The 16,149-nt window shown below is 40.9% G+C and overlaps 4 protein-coding genes across 8 annotated transcripts; 1 reads left to right on the top strand and 3 right to left on the bottom strand.

Annotated features, from left to right (window-relative positions):
- Positions 1-336: 336 nt before the first annotated feature.
- On the bottom strand, positions 337-5,650 carry slc35c2 (solute carrier family 35 member C2). 3 transcript variants are annotated; one of them, XM_037266175.1, is made up of 10 exons: positions 5,473-5,650; positions 4,897-5,061; positions 3,203-3,353; positions 2,914-2,977; positions 2,761-2,833; positions 2,382-2,550; positions 2,078-2,161; positions 1,804-1,979; positions 1,578-1,707; positions 337-1,220 (listed from the first exon to the last, which is right to left on the bottom strand). In XM_037266175.1, the coding sequence occupies exons 2-10, from the start codon at positions 5,005-5,007 to the stop codon at positions 1,099-1,101; spliced, it is 1,080 nt and encodes a 359-aa protein (XP_037122070.1). In that variant the 5' UTR covers positions 5,008-5,061; positions 5,473-5,650; the 3' UTR covers positions 337-1,098. The 3 variants fall into 3 exon arrangements, with proteins under 3 accessions (XP_037122070.1, XP_037122088.1, XP_037122079.1); XM_037266193.1 differs by having other exon boundaries at positions 5,461-5,635; XM_037266184.1 differs by lacking the exon at positions 5,473-5,650 and adding an exon at positions 5,143-5,353.
- A 36-nt stretch (positions 5,651-5,686) lies between these two features.
- On the top strand, positions 5,687-6,849 carry taf13 (TATA-box binding protein associated factor 13). Of its 2 annotated transcripts, none has more exons than XM_037266295.1 (2): positions 5,687-5,769; positions 6,186-6,849. In XM_037266295.1, exon 2 carries the CDS (start codon positions 6,187-6,189, stop codon positions 6,559-6,561), a length of 375 nt encoding a protein of 124 aa, XP_037122190.1. In that variant the 5' UTR covers positions 5,687-5,769; position 6,186; the 3' UTR covers positions 6,562-6,849. The 2 variants fall into 2 exon arrangements, with proteins under 2 accessions (XP_037122190.1, XP_037122183.1); XM_037266288.1 differs by having other exon boundaries at positions 5,694-5,769; positions 6,183-6,849.
- Positions 6,850-6,995: 146 nt separating this feature from the next.
- LOC119131648 (troponin C, skeletal muscle-like) lies at positions 6,996-9,823 on the bottom strand. The gene is made up of 6 exons (XM_037266275.1): positions 9,666-9,823; positions 8,797-8,848; positions 8,101-8,244; positions 7,857-7,971; positions 7,647-7,783; positions 6,996-7,547 (listed from the first exon to the last, which is right to left on the bottom strand). The coding sequence occupies exons 1-6, from the start codon at positions 9,666-9,668 to the stop codon at positions 7,516-7,518; spliced, it is 483 nt and encodes a 160-aa protein (XP_037122170.1). The 5' UTR covers positions 9,669-9,823; the 3' UTR covers positions 6,996-7,515.
- A 1,928-nt stretch (positions 9,824-11,751) lies between these two features.
- Positions 11,752-15,536, bottom strand: LOC119131639 (troponin C, skeletal muscle). Of its 2 annotated transcripts, XM_037266251.1 has the most exons (6): positions 15,378-15,535; positions 13,775-13,829; positions 13,549-13,692; positions 12,987-13,101; positions 12,475-12,611; positions 11,752-12,094 (listed from the first exon to the last, which is right to left on the bottom strand). In XM_037266251.1, the coding sequence occupies exons 1-6, from the start codon at positions 15,378-15,380 to the stop codon at positions 12,063-12,065; spliced, it is 486 nt and encodes a 161-aa protein (XP_037122146.1). In that variant the 5' UTR covers positions 15,381-15,535; the 3' UTR covers positions 11,752-12,062. The 2 variants fall into 2 exon arrangements, with proteins under 2 accessions (XP_037122146.1, XP_037122156.1); XM_037266261.1 differs by lacking the exons at positions 11,752-12,094; positions 12,475-12,611 and adding an exon at positions 12,858-12,920 and having other exon boundaries at positions 12,953-13,101; positions 15,378-15,536.
- Positions 15,537-16,149: the final 613 nt, after the last annotated feature.

Genomic DNA, 16,149 nt, shown 5'->3' with positions numbered 1-16,149 from the left:
TATTTGTAGTTGGGCACCAAAATATTGTCTGAACAAAATCTTGTACCTCAAAACTAGTAAATATAATTAAGTCCCCCAAAATGACATTTGTTCAACCATTAACATTGAATCCTCAAAATTATGGTCAACATTTTACAATGGTAAATAATATGCAAAACTAAAATCTCGCATGAATGATCAATATCGTGTTTTTTACAATGTGAATTTTCCCATAAGGCGGCTCGGTGACACACTGATCAGCACGTCCGCCTCACAGTTAGGAGGTTGTGGGTTTGATTCTACCTCCGGCCCTCCTTGTGTGGAGTTTGCATGTTCTCCCCAAAAAGCGACACAATCTTCAGGATGCCACAAAAAACATTTTAATAATAATTAACATTTTCCATGTATACCAAAGACCGGATTGTACATTTCTATTAAACTTAGCTTAATTGAAAAGTGTGAGGTAAATAAGGCACATTTGGGTTGAATTATGATCTGAAATTTAAGCCAGTGGTAGCTGATAATTTGCCATTTAAAATGAATTAATTTGTGGAAATGTGTTTCCAAGCACCTTTTTCCTACAAAAGTTGATGTCCAAGGAGTGAGACTTTTTCCATATTGATGTGCACTTCACTTAAAATACATCAGGATTAGGGGAATGTACGATGTTTAAGATCAGCAAACAAATGTAAGTATAACATAAAAATAAGCCACGTAAAGATAAAATACAGATTTGAATATTTTTTCACCAACCTTTTAAAAACTGCATTTTGTGTTTACGTCTACTTGGTTTATATTACATTTGTTTATTGATCCAAAAAAAGCAAAAGAAAATAATTTGAGAAGAGGCCAGAGACCCCTTTACAGTGAACAATTTCAGCCTCATTCTCTCACAGTTCAATCATATGATGTGGACACTGAAATAGAAAAGCTACATAAAGCAGATTCACATGCTTCCTTCTCTGGGTCAAGTCATTAATAAGCCATAATGACGGAATGATTATAAATTAAATGAACCAACACGATGGTTACCTTTCCCCCTTGGCAGTAGGCTGTACATTGAACAGTTTTAGGAAGGCGGAAAAAAAAAACTGGCAGACATTGGACTATTTGATGATATCAGCGGAGGGTAATTTCGTCTTCATTTTCAGCAGCGGAGTCTTCATCGTCATTATGTCGCAGCAAAGGCAACTCAAGCTCTGGGCTCTTACTGTTCAGCTGTCGTAAGGACTGATTCTTGTCTGAAGGAGAAAAGAACAAATAGGGGTCAATAGGCCTCATTTCAGCCACGCGAAGGATTAACATGTTATTGGGCTTCCTTCATTTTCGTGCCTTTTTTGGTCTCACTGAAACAGAGGGTGCTAACCACCAGCTAGCTAGCTAGCCACTGACTACCATATTATTATAAAAAATTGTTACAATGTTTCTTGAAAGAAATCCTGGCATGAAGTTCAGTGGCTACCCGAGCTGGTGAAGTTACAGGATCAGGAACTTTTTTTCGTCACAATTATGACCTTTCAATAACCTTGATGTTTGGAATTTTCATTCATCACATTGCAACAGCTGTCAAAAGTCAGCAGAGATGTACCCGGACTCACTTTTGGAATAGTGGACTTTGAGTCCGACATGCAAAGCGATACCAGACAGACACACGGCGAAGCCCAGCCAGTTGAGGACACTCATTTGGTCTCCCATCACCGATGCTGCCAGAACCAAAGTGCATATCTCCTGCAGGAAAATAGTACGAGACAGAAACTAGATTACACTGCTTGTCTAAGTGTCCAATTGCATTTCTTTTAATGTTATAACAACTGCAAAGCTTACCTTAAAGATCCCTGATATGGATAACGTGAGGCTGGAGGTTCGGGAGACGAGCAGGAACTCTGAAAAGCCGAGACCAAAAGCCAGAACTCCACCGATGCTTAGTAAGAAGACCGAGTGCAAGAGCGGCAAGAGCTCAGTCCCCCGGAATAACTTGTCAGAAGTGCTAATGCTCAAGCCTACAAACAAACAAACAAAGCATACATCAGCCATGTATACGTACAATTGGTTGGCATTTGTCTTTGAAGAGCAAGCCACCGCCAAGGTTTTATCTCACCTTCATTATACAGGAAGAGAGGAAAGAGGCCAAGAAACATGAGAGGCTGGAGGTGATACATGGCATCGACTGGGTTCTGGAGGCCTACGGGAAGAAGAAATGGGAAAAACTTCAATGAGGAGTTTCTGTTTCCATTTTGCCCAGCAGGAAAAACTGTTGAGGTCGACGAGCATCATATAGGAATCGAAAGGCTCCAGTTTAAGCTGGTTGATGGGGCAAAATGCGTCAAAGGTGCCTTCAGGTAACCACCACAACAATAGCGCGGCACTTGCGATTATTCAATGGACAACAATTCATCACTGACCCAGCTCCGCTTTCTGCGTGAGCACCTGAGTGAGGGTCCAGCGGATCCCCCCGATGAAAGATGCCAGCAGCACCATGAGGAAGCCCTCCATGTTGAACTGGGTCGATTGGAAGGTAAACATGAACAAGCCGCAGGAGATCAGCAGGACCACGACAATCAGGAATGAGTTCTGGTGGAAACAGAGCCCAGGAAATGAAAGAAAAAGACTTCCAAACAACAAGACCATACTCTGCATTATTGATTTGCGAAATGGCTAAAGAGTATGCTGTAATTCTTTATCGAAAGCTTGTAACAGACATGTTATTGCAAAACCTGGGAACTGCTTTTATTTTATTTTTCTGAAAGCATATTCTGTCTCATTTGATACATGCATTCTCACCGGCTCCTCCAGTTTAAAGACCAACGAGAAAAAGAGAATAAAGAGCACTGCAGAAGACTTGGTCATGGTGTACCTTGAAAAACAAACAGAACTCATTGAGCAGGAGGACAATTTGACAGACTATATAAGTACGCATTAACGTTGTTAACTTACAAGCTAATGGTGATGAAGAGGAAACTCCAATTGGACAGTCCGATGTCCAGTGTGGTTGCCAAGGCTGGCGAAAAGAGGAAGAACAGGAAGAACACTGCTAAGACAACTAATAAATGACTTCATTTTTTAATCTAATTATAATTATTTTATTTATTTATTTTCTCACTTGTTATGCCGTATTAAAGTAAAGTGGCAAATCAGGAGACTTATTTTCTTTGTGTTTTTAAAACTCGAGGTGCAGCTATTAATATTTTCTTCTGTGAAAATATGCAAACCCAACCAGTCTCACCTGTGGGAGCCACTTTGCGGAGGTAATCCGTCCAGCTCAGAATAACTCGAGTCTTCCCTGTCCAACACTGCATGACCTGTCGGGTCAGCGCCGACAGGCAGAAGTTGAGGGCCAGGTGGACTAAAGTCATGAAAAGTGGATAGTGGAAGCCCTGGAGGAGGTTACACAGAACTTGTCACGAGGCTAAAATGGGTGTTCCTAGTGGGACATATAATTGGACATAATTGACTTTTTGTGAGATTATACACCAATATGTGAGTCTCTGGAGAGCCTGGCCCACCCATTACAAATGCCATTAAATAACCAACTAAACCCTTTTATTTGTCCATTTCTGAAAATGTGTCAGCGCACTGTTACATAACAGTGGGGCTAATTTACATCATCATAATAATCACCCAACACATTGAGTTTGTCCGCCCATGGCAAGATCAACTAGGCTGGGTCAAAGGGCAGAGTCTAGCTGCCTGGTCTACATTTTCTGAAACACTATCTTGCACGCTCCTGGACTGATATCCCACAGTGGTAATTTTGCTCCTCAATTTATATTCTAGAATCGCAATATTAATCAGAATGCCGTGTTAAGATTAGTGGGGGAACATGCAACATATTATAGGAAATATTATTTTAGGGCTGACTTCCCCCTTTAACGAAGCAATCAAAATATCTGCAATAGGTGTTCATCAACAGTACCTCTCACCCGCAAACCTCTGCGCGCGAGAGAGGTAACTACCGAAAATAATATTGGTTTGAGACCGAGTTCTATTTCTATAATGGACAACCAACACTAATGCAGTAGTAGTCAGTTACAGTAAATATTTGCCTGAAAACACCAATATTTAAATGTCTCAATTACTGTTTGCACAGTAGACAGACTAACCTGTCTATCATGAATATAAAAACAAACAATCACAAAGAAAAAAAGTCGGTAGTGCGTGTCTTCTTTTGGCAAGTTATAAAGTTTTCTTACTCCGCTGCGCAAACTAATTAATTGCGTCTTGTTCAAGTAGACAAATGTTTTTGAAAAACCTGATGGTCCAGCATTTCTGGATGCAAATGCGGTACCTGCTTGTTCTCTTTCTGTGTTTCACACTCTCTCTCTGCCTGTATCTCATTCTCACGATCTTCATGTCTCACTTTGCTGCTGTGCCCTCTCTTTGACATCCAGTGTCTCCCAAGACCTCTGGTTCGCTCTTTAGTGCTCTCAACTTGCTGCTGAACGCTAGAAGCTGGCTGCTACAAGATGCAACATATTCTCCACAGATCATTCTTGGAGCTGACAACATCAAACAATCCTCTTAAAATATGACATTGATCTGGAACGTCTTGTTTCTGCAAATCAGTTGAGTCATCGTTCTAGACGAGTATCGACTGGTACCTTGACTTACGGAATGCAATCAATCTCTTTCAGCATCCAGAAAACTAACTGTAACCTTAATCAAGGGCGTGCATCTCTCCAATAAAGGACAATTTGATATGTATTTCCTTCAAAGATGAATTTCACCAAGAAAAGACATATAGTTAGGTATCTCGATATATTTTAGTGGAACTATTAGATGCACTTTTTTTTTTTTTTAATCAAAACCGATTTCTCGATTCATATCACCACTGACATTCTGTCACTAGGTGCGACCTAGTAATAAACCTCTGCAACAGACAGTGCCCACTTTATCTCAAATAAAACTACACTGACTTACCTTCATGAGCCATTTGTTATAGAAGGTGATGCCAATAGAGAAGACATAGTAGAAGAGAACCAGTCCCACAGTCCGGAGCGTCCTGCAGAGGAACTGGACCGGACCCGCCATACACACGCTTCTAGTGTCATCTGCAGCGTGACCGTTATCCAACTTTTTAAACACCTGTAGTGACAAAAATAAGAAACACTTAATGTAGCTAAAAAAAGGACACTGATTTCCGGCGAGTTGAAAAGCGTTCAGTGCCTAGCTTGTCTATCTAAGTACAGCTAACGTTAGCGTCTCAAATGCTATTGGTAACCACTGTTATCGATGAAATCAAGTTGTGAAATGCTGAGGCGGTTGATTGTCACAACCAACGACAAGGTCCAACTCATTCGCTCTCGCGATTACGATGAATTAGCCACACGTCTCCAACTGTCAGTTTAGGTTAGTTGGGAACTCTGGTGATTAATATAAACCTTAGCAGCTAGGAATTGCATTTATTTTCAGCGTTTTGAGCCTAAACCCAATAATTGAGAGCTACTCTTTCCCAGCTGTCATTCGTTTGACGCACACACTCACACAAATACAGACCCTGAATGGTCCTTAGAAGTGATTTCGGTCCACTTGCGTTGAAAGGAAATTAGAAATAGGTGCCATTAGTCGGTGCTATTAAGTCTAAATCATAAAGTTACAAATAATTTCGTTTTGGTTATCACTAACTAAAAGTACACGTCGCGCGTAGTGGGCGTAGTGGGAAGAAATGTTCCACACGGTGGCAGTGTTTCAAAAAAGCTTCCAATTTCTGATAAAGGCTCACTTCCTGTCAACGACACAAACCCGGAAGTAAAATTGAAGAAAGACTGTTTTGATTCTACGCAGAATTTTGAAGTAAGGATTTCTTGGATTAAATACAGAGTTTTCACGATTATTCGTTGTAACGTTATATATGTTTAAATTTTCAAATCCTTTAAACATGCGTTTACCAAGAACAACGAATTGAAACATATCGTGGACTGGGCTCAGGAACAAATCCAATTGAATCGCAAACAGTGGAACAAGGTTAATGAGCAAAGTGTACATTTTGGGACTAATGTTAATCGTCACCAGATAAATTCAATGAAGTTGCCAAGTGCTGGGATATGGGGTGAAGGAAGTGAACCATTCTCTTTATTGATTTCAACACATCGTATAAATAAAAATGGTTATTATCGTTATTGTCTTCCCAATGTATAGAAATGTACGGGGCACCCTGAACAATAATGTATATTCTAAAAATAACTAAAAGCTATTTATATTTGTCGCAGAATGGCAGACGAGGAGGACGAGACCGGCTTTGACGAAGAGTTGGACGAGAGCTGCAGCGGCGTGGATGTGTGCCACGGCCGTCGAAAGAGGCTCTTCTCCAAGGAGCTGAGGTGCATGATGTACGGCTTCGGGGACGACCAGAACCCGTACACCGAGTCGGTGGATATCCTTGAAGACCTGGTGATTGAGTTCATCACAGAAATGACCCACAAAGCCATGTCCATCGGGCGCCAGGGTCGCGTCCAGGTGGAGGACATCGTTTTCCTCATTCGAAAGGATCCCAGAAAGTTTGCCAGAGTCAAAGACTTGCTGACCATGAATGAGGAGCTCAAGAGGGCTCGCAAAGCTTTCGACGAGGCCAACTATGGCTCCTAAATTGTCAAAGGGATGATCAAATAACATGGAATGTGAATGCAATTCCGCATTCACTGTTATTTGATCATCCCTCCTTCCATCTTTATACACCCTGGAATAATTGCCAGTCAATAACAGGACACAAAAAAGCATTCACCTTCATGTTCACAACTGATAAACAAAACATCCATGAGCGTTAACGTGGATATTTTTGGACAGTACATTCATACCTTTTTGTGAACTTTTCATTTTTAAGTCAATCTTTTGGACCCTGTAACCATTTTAAATAAACATATGCTTTGTGTACAATACTTATCATTTATTTGACAGCCACACACAGTTCAGTGAGTAAATTTTATTTTTGTTGAGTTATAGTTTTCTTTTGGAAGAAGAGCAGTGAGAAGCACTTTGTGCATTTTTACTTGGAAAAGAGATTTGGTGCTTCTCTAACTTCCTGTTTAGGATTTCAGTCAAAATTTATTTTTTACATTCGCGTCAATAAAGGTGTGATTTTTAAACAAAGTGGACAAAAAGAAGAAACAACATTTTATTGTTCTTCCCCAAACAACATTTTACAGACTGTTAATATGACAGACTACAAGTGAGTTGTTAGTTCATTTATTCTTGTTGCCACTCAAGCACGTAACCGAATGAATTGGTCTAAGTAATAGGTTGCTGTTCTATCGAGAGTAGAGCTTGAAGAAGAGGCGGTGGGGCAGGGGTGTCATCCCGACCAGGGGTCTGTGAATGGGATCATCCGCGGTTTTTCTTTAGCAGCATCCATGATGCATAAAGAGTGTAGCTTGTCCAACTACGAAAGACCTGCCCCCTCTTATCTTCATGGTGCAAAATCTTTCTGTTTAGGGTGACTGAGGATGGGAAGTGAATTGATCATAAGGGGGTCAGATGAAATCTGACTGCATAGAGGGCGGGATTCACAGGGGTGAGGAGGAATGTCCATGAGTATGTCTGCTTTTACTGCACATTCTCCATCATCTTGAGGAATTCTGGTGAGCACAAGACAGCATGGAAGTCAATGAGTGCCAGAACAGCACCTCCATGTGGAGGTCTACTAGCTGTGACTTGAGTCATCGGTAGGCGCCTACCGTCAAAGTCCAGCATGCCGTCAGAGTTTTTGTCTCCATCTTTCATCAGCTCATCAATCTCTTCCTCTGTGATGGGCTCGCCGGTGCTGCGGATGATCAGGCTGAACTCATCTCTGTCGATGTAGCCATCGGCGTTCCTGTGCAAAGACACATGATTCGTTCATAGATGATATTCGTATCAGAAGCAGCCTTGTCCCAGTGCACTCGTACTTGTCGAAAACACGGAAGCACTCCGCCAACTCTTCCTCGCTCTTGCCGGCCTGGTCCTCCTTGAGCAGTCTCACCATCATGACCAAGAACTCCTCGAAGTCGATAGTACCGCTGCCTGTGAGAAAGGAAGTCACGCCATTATGGACCGGTGATGTCAGATTGTAAAACTTTCAACTCTAGGAATAAATCTCCGAATGATTGCAACAAATATTACTTTACTGCTGATAATGTACTAAATGCTCACCGTCCTCATCCACCTCCTCAATGATCTCATCCAGCTCCTCTCTTGTTGGGTTTTGTCCCAACATCCTCATCACGGTGCCCAACTCCTTGGTGCTGATGTCACCGCCACCGTCGGTGTCAAACATGTCGAAGGCGGCCTTGAACTCTAGAGAGGAAAAGGAGAGTCCCATTTAAAACGAAATACTTGGACCTACCCATCTTGGAATGTGTTCTTGTAAAAATCTCGTGATTTGCTATCTACCAGAAGAGGACTTGTGAGAAAATACTTGTCACTTTTGAGGGCTTTCTGTGCGTTTTTTTTTTTTTTTGTCTAAAATCAGCCCAAATTACGATTCAATTTTGAAACGCCCCGTCAGATCACATCTTGTGTGATTTATACTGCAACTGATTTATTGATTTGAATATTGATCTATCATTGGTATTTGTTAATAAAAATCATTGCGTGTAGCAGACTATGCAGGACTTTGTTACATTGCATTCAAACTTCACGCCATAGAAGTCTAAGGGACATAGGGTATCTATATATGTTTTTTTTTTCTTGACTACACATCTTTGCAGTGTTAATCCTTATCTTCCGGTTCCTGCCGTTCTGCCGGTCCTTGTGGGTACAAATTTCTGCTCAGTAGGAAATGGTGGCCTTACTTTGTGAAGTGGCCAGCAGTTTATTATGCTGAATTATGCTGCGTATTGTACTTACCAGCCAACATTTCATCGCTCAGGTAGGAACGGGCCTCTTGCTGCGCATCAGTCTGCAAGCAAATGTTGACAATTTCGTCAGTCAGCCCATTTTTTTGCAGTTGTCATTGTTCAAATGTTCCGTTCGCATGTTCAATCGCTCAATGTTCACATACTGTATCTAGAATATTTTCGATCTTTTTCAAATTGCATTTTTTGCATAGCATTGTGTTACAGGAGGCAATGGCAGTCTTAAAAAGGCTTGTTGTTGAGCTCGCAGTAAATTACCCCGGCTATTTCAGGCTCAACACATTAGCCGTGGCTGTATATGGCCCGAAGACATCCAATCCTTGGGAATTTGTCACTTAAGCGGAATCTACACCTGAGCAGCTGCAGCCTACCCTGCGTCATTCCAGCCGCCCACCCCTAACTTTCATACTCACTTTCAAAACCCTTATCATAATTCAAACTGCGTCAACAAGTTATCTTTAATATAATAATCTGTGTAATCAGATTAGTTTATGAAGTACTAAAAATAAATTTGATGATGCAGTCTAATAAGCTTTAACGTTTAAAAAAAAGAGGTAAGAATGGGTTCAAAGGTCAAGGAGCTATGTTTAAAATACAAGTCAAATGCGACAGAAATATTTGGGAAAAAATGTAAAAAGTAAATTACACTAGTAGACCAAAACATTAAAATACTTGTGATCTTTTCATTAAAAACAAGGTGATTGAAACAAAAACAAAAATAATCTTTTGACTTTTCAAGTAGGAAGTATTCTCTATCAGCAGTATTTCACACATGCCTATTACTTTAAATTAAGCCAATAGTTATGAGCGCCATGCCCTCCTGGCTGCTCGACAGGTCCATTTTAGAACTGTGTCTCTTACCATGATTGTGGATTAGCTTTCCCCCCCTAGATATCCAAGGAAAAAAAAGCTCCAAAGGAGTGGTCAATCTGCGTGCACCCCAACAGAGAGACTAGACATCAAGTGAGGCTTCAGACACACTTTAAACCGGACGGCCAGGTCCCGCCCCCCGGTTCTAACAGGTCACCAGATATAGTCTCCTGATCTTTTAGGGTTCATGGGGAACCAAGGCAAGCCAATCACAATTTGAAAGTGAATGTGTCTTGAGGTGGAAGTGGTTGAAAACAGCAACTTAAGAGCGCTGGGTGGGTGGATGGATAATGAGCGGAAAATGCAAAGGAATGACCAAAGACACAAGGCATTTATTGTGAGCAAGACAATTGTTGACATTCGCACGAAAAATATGTTTGACTAAAGTAACTCAACATTTTAGATCTTTTCTCTCTGTTGTAAAAAAAAATGGTTCGCAATGAGGCCCTGTAAATATTATAGTGTGACGAGGACAAGGATACGGACGGTCATGGCTTTTTCTGATGTTTATGTTTCCAAATCCCTTGACCAAACACCCCCCCCGCCCTCTGCCTACTCAACTTCAACTGCACCCTGAATAGCAAGGAGGGAAGGGGGTACAAAGGCTCACACACCAAGTCTGGTGGTCCTTATAAGGTGGGCAGGACCTGAGGGGTGGCCACAAGAGGTGAGTAAATGGTACGAAATACTCCAAAGGAAGACTTGCAAAGAATTTCAAAGGGTGGTCGTTTTATTGCATTTACTGCAACTATGTGCAAAAATCCACTAATATTATTATTATATTGTATTACTATATTATAATATCCATCCATTATTTGTACCGCTTGTCCTCACGGGGGTCGCGGGCGTTCTGGAGCCTATCCCAGCCGTCATCGGGCAGTAGGTAGGGGACATCCTGAACTGGTTGCCAGCTAATCGCAGGGTACAGAGAGATAAAAAAAACATCCCCACTCGCACTCACACCTATGGGCAATTTAGAATGCTCAATCGGCCTACTAAGCATGTTTTTGGGATGTGGGAGGAAACTGGAAGACCCCGCACCCCAACAGTGCTCCACCATGCCGCTCTATTTTTTTATTATTCTATTTATTTTATCATTATTATTACTATTGTTATTATTATTAGTGTTCATACAGTATTGCTCAGCATATCATAACATACCACACACAATACATGCAAAATGCCACCTAGTGGCTGCGAGCTGCATAGGAATGACATCACGCAATATGACAGATTTAAGGGTGAGTTGATTATCACTCTCATCCCATCCCACTGTAAAAAAAAATCTTGTGCTGTCCCAGTCCCAGATCATGATAACCCATCCCAGTAAAAACGACTCCCACTCCTATCCTGCTGCCATTCAGAATGAAAACCACTCCTGTATCGTACCCATTTTGTAGGTCAGCTACAGAAATGAGAAACCCAAACAACTAAAGTTTTAGTTTACTGATTTTTTGATGAGGTTGTTGACCACGTTCTCCTCATGGACTCTCAGAGTATGTTTTTTTTCCAGACTTTATAATTCCGCTCCCGTGAACTCTTTTATACCATCCCAATTCCATTGATTAAAAGTAAAATTGACTCCCTTCTTGTGGGAAAGCCGTGGAATTCCTGAAAAGAACGTGAGATTCTACTACAGGTCATAATACTGCCAATGCCGTTCAATAATCCTTACCATGGAGAATTTACACTGGCAAGAGTCCTGTAATATCTGTTTATTCATTTAGCCTTTTTCCCCCTTAAAAATGGTGAATTGTTTTTATTTATTTTTTTTAATCATTTTTGTATTTATTTTGCTAAATAACTGGAAGGGTGTATTTTGCCATTATATATTTATGTACAATCATTTTAGGATAGTTTATATTTTCTTTTGCAACTGCTTGATTAATCATAATTCGATTACAAATAACAATATAAAAATAATCTTTCACAACTTTATATCATATATATATATATATACCTGACCCTGGCCCTTCTGACAGTATTATGTTCACCCATCCTGAAAAAAAGGACACATTTTGTACTTCAGCGTAGTTTGAATGAATTGAATTACTTATATTAAGCATGATTTCACAACCAAAGAGTAAACGGTTGATTTATTTCATAGGACAGCACAGGATAGGGTTATGGAAGAGGAGTTTGGTGGTTTGAAGGGAATACATGGTGTAGCATGTCAGGAGGAGCAACAGCTGCCAAGGAAGGGACAGCTGAGGAAAGTGTCTTCGTCTTACAAGGGGTGGACGGATATTTTTAGACATTCTCGCCAGACCTTAGGGCTTCATATGAGAGCAGCATGGTTGAAGGTATTTAACCCCTAAACAAAATGATGCCAATTAAAAACAAAGTGAAGTGATTTTGATGAAGGAGGGTCACCAGGGAATGTGGTCTTTACTGGACATTCTCCATCATCTTCAAAAACTCTGGAGAGAGACAAAGAGAAAAAAAAAAGCATCAGTTATTCCTTAATATTATGATGTAAAAGAGTGTGAGATGAACTACCACCAAGAGGAAACGTGTACAAATTAAATAATAAAAGGCCTAAAATTGAACCCTGAGGAACACCACGCATATTGCATTATCGAAAGTCCAAGATACGAGCCATCATTGGATGATTTTTTTTTTAGAGAAAACATTGGAGATACGAATGCGCTTCAGACTCCAAAGCTACATGGCAGTAATGTTTACAACATCTGGCCATCATCAATTCTCATTTGTTTCCTCGCAGTGGAAGGACAATATCAGTTGGTGATATCAATGTACCATTGGCCTTTACAAAGTATTTCCAATGTATTTAACTTACCGTCAAAATCAATCTTTCCGTCCTTGTTATTGTCAGATTCGCCAAACATTTCATCAACGTCTTCTTCTGTGACAGGCTCTCCGGTCATGCGCAGAATGTCTCCAAACTCCTCTCGGTCGATGAATCCGTCTCCGTTCCTGGTGATAAAAAATATCCTTTCAATCGAACCTCTTTAGGGTCTTCGGAATCATGGCTGGATTGACGTAATTAAAACTCTATCAGCAATGGGTCCGTTTGTTTGACCAATCAGATTAAAATTTGCACCACAAGGGTCAGCTACCTGGGTTACAACATCAGCATTTTTCCATCCTAGTTGGTGGTCAGTGCAAGACAAGTTCAACTCGCAAAATATATCAATCTGCGAAACTTCAATAATTTCAATCTATTTTCTCATTTGATCAATTGCAAGAGTTAACTGCTATGGCCATTTCAGCACTGCAGCAAACCAAAACAGCGGTCAAGACAGATCCGATCAAACTGATAAATTGCGAGGAAAAAGCCGGGTGTCGTACTTGTCGAAAATACGGAAGCATTCAGAGAGCTCCTCTTCACTCTTCCCTGCCTGGTCCTCCTTGAGCTGTTGCACCATCATGACCAAGAACTCCTCAAAGTCAATGGTACCGCTGCCTGGGGAGAGGAAAGCATGAAGAGAAGTTCACAGGTGAATGTCTCGGCTGCACATCATCTCACAACATCTCAGATATATTATTTAAAAAAAATAGCAATACCATTGATCAAAAATTTTCACCATCGAATTTATTGTGATGCTCTTGTACTTAGCGTCGAATCACATTGCTCTGATGTGATCCCTCCAGTATATTTTTTTTACATGAGAGAATCTCACAGCATACCACCAATGAAAATGTCACTAAAATATATCTACTGATACAATCATAATATCACAAATGTGCCTGTTACGTTGAGCATAAAGCTATTATTCTGTGATATGACCCTACATGTCAGTCTTTTCTGCCACATGGAAGAAAAGCATTTCATTGTTCTGATTGTCACTGTATGTCACTTCTGGCACAGCTAAATGAAAGCGATTCAAAGCATCACATTCCAATTCCTCACCATCCTCATCTACTTCCTCAATGATGGCGTCCAGCTCCTCCCTCGATGGGTTTTGTCCCAACATCCTCATCACGGTGCCCAACTCCTTGGTGCTGATATCACCACCGCCATCCGTGTCAAACATGTCAAAGGCGGCCTTGAACTCTAGACGCACAACAGAGTGGTGTCAAAAAGGGGCTAAGGAGATATCTCAGTTTTGAAAATTGCATCCACAGCACACACTTACCAGCAATCATCTCCTCAGTGAGGAAGGAGCGGGCATCGCTTTGAGCGTCAGTAGGCTTTTAAGGAAGAGGCAAAGGAGTAAGTACAAAGAGAAATAACTCACAACACAAAAAATATATATATATTGCACATATAGGGTGTCATTAAATACTGTGGTGGCTGAGTAAAACCTACAATTTTTTTTTACCACATCACGGCTAACATAAGTTGGCATATTCAGAACGATACTATTGAAGGAGGCTATTTTTGCCATTTGTTGACGGAGGCATAAGGTCCAATCTGATTTTATTTTCTGGCCATGTGACTAGTCACAGGGCACTACCAGTTGTGGCGGAAACACCATTGTCTTCCTCATCTATCAACACATTTAAACAATGGATTTATGACAGCACAGGACAGTTATGCAAACAATGTGTGTGCTAACAATAGCAGCCTTGCATGTCCGATCAGAGGGTGGTATTCAGATTATTGCACTTAAAAAAAAATCATTAATTTTATTATTACTTATTTAGATTGGTTATCTTTTACCCACATGTACAGTTCCAGGTTAGTGTTGCGTATTTTAAATACTGTTTACTGTTACTGTGTACAATATTCATCCAGAGAAAAGGGTGATGATGTTTGCATTTATGATGAATAAACAGCTTGAAGTTTGCATCTTAGCTAGCTGCCAAACTACATTTATTGCATGTGCAATTTGGAGCTCATTAAAGAATTGAAAAACACCATTTTGATGAGTTAAAGAGAAGCTAAGAATTGATGAGAATGTGACATTACTGGGATATTGTAAAATGTGCAAATGAACTCCATCATTGTCTACGCTACAGGTAGCCTCTTAAAGTCCGAACTTTACTGTACTCAGATACGTACACATATGCATTTTAAAACTTTATGCTTTTATTTGATGCCTTTGATTCTAATGAGAGACGGATAAAAATCATACAGCCAATTTTCCATTTCAACTTTCGCACAATTTCTGGGACACTCTACGGTAAATATGTTCAAATTCGATGAAAAAACACAAAAATTATTAAAAAGCCATTTTGCACATTTATCACCAGGACAATGAACTGGTGGTCTACAATGGCCTCGCTGGCTCTTGACAGATCCTTGTCAATATCTTAACATATGGCCACGCAAACAAATCCTTGAGGCTCAGCTATTTTTAAGACGAGACTTGAGGGAGGATTTGAGAGGGATTTTTCTCAAGGTGAACATCCTAAATTAGGACGCTCGGAAAAGGCGGGTATGTCTGTCTCAATTTACTCAGCTGTGTGCGTGGTGCTATCTTTAGTTAAGCTGGCTTGAATCTAAATATCCATCATATCGGGTTTAGCTGCCGTAGAGCAAGATGCAAAAGCAGATGAAAACTCAAACAGGGGAGCAAAAGTTGAGAAACTGATCTAGAATTTTTGGAAGCAGCTCGCATTATCATCATAAATTTCCCCAAAGAAAACACTTTTGAAAATAAATCCAGAAGTTGTCGCTCTGCGTGGGTCCACTGGGTCAGAAGGTTATCTCCATCTTGACACATCTTTCCTGTATCCTCTCCAGGTAAAAGACAAAATCCTCCACCGCAACAAGAAAAAATGTCAGGTTCTTACCATGGCGACTGGCTTGTTGTGCAAATGAGCACCCCCAAAAATCTGTTAACTGGCTGATGAAAGGATGTCTCCCCTGCTACACGGGTGGGATAGAAGAGTCACGCTGTTGCCGTCACTTACATAAGTACCCTCGCATCCCGTGAAACTTTGGCTGAAAATGACCAGGATTGGGCCGGAGGCAGCCAATCAAATTTGTGGGTGCCCGCTTACATCCTCTTGATGGACATCCCCATGTGTCCAATCCAATCCCCCATATTTAGACAAGGGATCATCTCTATGATGTGATTAAAAAAAGGAAAGATGGTGCATGCATCAGTCAACTGGAGGTTATTTTGGCAGAGGATCAACTGGGCACTTGACTGCCGATGGAACCCTGACCTCATACTTAGATTAACGCCTCCCACCCTTCATGCTCAGATTCTCAAACCCGCTCCTCTCCCTCGACCCGGAGGTCCATCTCACAGCTTCGGGCTTGACCTTGCACTTTATGACATCTGTAACTCAAGATGGAGCGCAGCTCTTCAAACAGATGCACAACATCTCCGGCTCTCTTTCCGTCTGGCTTCCTCTTCTTTCAACAAGTAGACAAATAGAACAGCAGGCATGCATCCTATAGTTAGCATGTCAATCAGTGACAAGGCTTAAGTGTATGCTGGAGTGTGTTACTGTGTCCTGACGTCTGGGTTGAAAGGGGAAATGTTTTGAACAATATACTAGACACTGGCTTGTAAACAAACAATTTTAGAGTAGTGTTGGATGCACAGTTTAGTAT

Source organism: Syngnathus acus, chromosome 2 (assembly GCF_901709675.1).
Source record: "Syngnathus acus chromosome 2, fSynAcu1.2, whole genome shotgun sequence".
NCBI classification, from domain to species: domain Eukaryota; kingdom Metazoa; phylum Chordata; class Actinopteri; order Syngnathiformes; family Syngnathidae; genus Syngnathus; species Syngnathus acus.
Note: the sequence above shows the minus strand (reverse complement) of the source record. Positions and strands in the feature narration are given on the sequence as shown.

What these genes read in the sequence shown, in the direction of transcription:
- slc35c2 (XM_037266175.1), bottom strand. Translation starts at nt 5,007, where the DNA reads ATGGCGGGTCCGGTCCAGTTCCTCTGCAGGACGCTCCGGACTGTGGGA. An exon ending in CTCTTCATCACCATTAGCTT is followed by an intron (nt 2,834 to 2,913) that starts GTAAGTTAACAA and finishes TTGTTTTTCAAG; the next exon opens with GTACACCATGACCAAGTCTT. An exon ending in TCTTTAAACTGGAGGAGCCG is followed by an intron (nt 2,551 to 2,760) that starts GTGAGAATGCAT and finishes TGTTTCCACCAG; the next exon opens with AACTCATTCCTGATTGTCGT.
- taf13 (XM_037266295.1), top strand. Translation starts at nt 6,187, where the DNA reads ATGGCAGACGAGGAGGACGAGACCGGCTTTGACGAAGAGTTGGACGAG.
- LOC119131648 (XM_037266275.1), bottom strand. An exon ending in GAGCGATGAAATGTTGGCTG is followed by an intron (nt 8,245 to 8,796) that starts GTAAGTACAATA and finishes TTTCCTCTCTAG; the next exon opens with AGTTCAAGGCCGCCTTCGAC. An exon ending in CGGCATGCTGGACTTTGACG is followed by an intron (nt 7,548 to 7,646) that starts GTAGGCGCCTAC and finishes TGTGCTCACCAG; the next exon opens with AATTCCTCAAGATGATGGAG.
- LOC119131639 (XM_037266251.1), bottom strand. An exon ending in CACTGAGGAGATGATTGCTG is followed by an intron (nt 13,693 to 13,774) that starts GTAAGTGTGTGC and finishes TTGTGCGTCTAG; the next exon opens with AGTTCAAGGCCGCCTTTGAC. An exon ending in TGAGGAAGTAGATGAGGATG is followed by an intron (nt 13,102 to 13,548) that starts GTGAGGAATTGG and finishes TCCTCTCCCCAG; the next exon opens with GCAGCGGTACCATTGACTTT.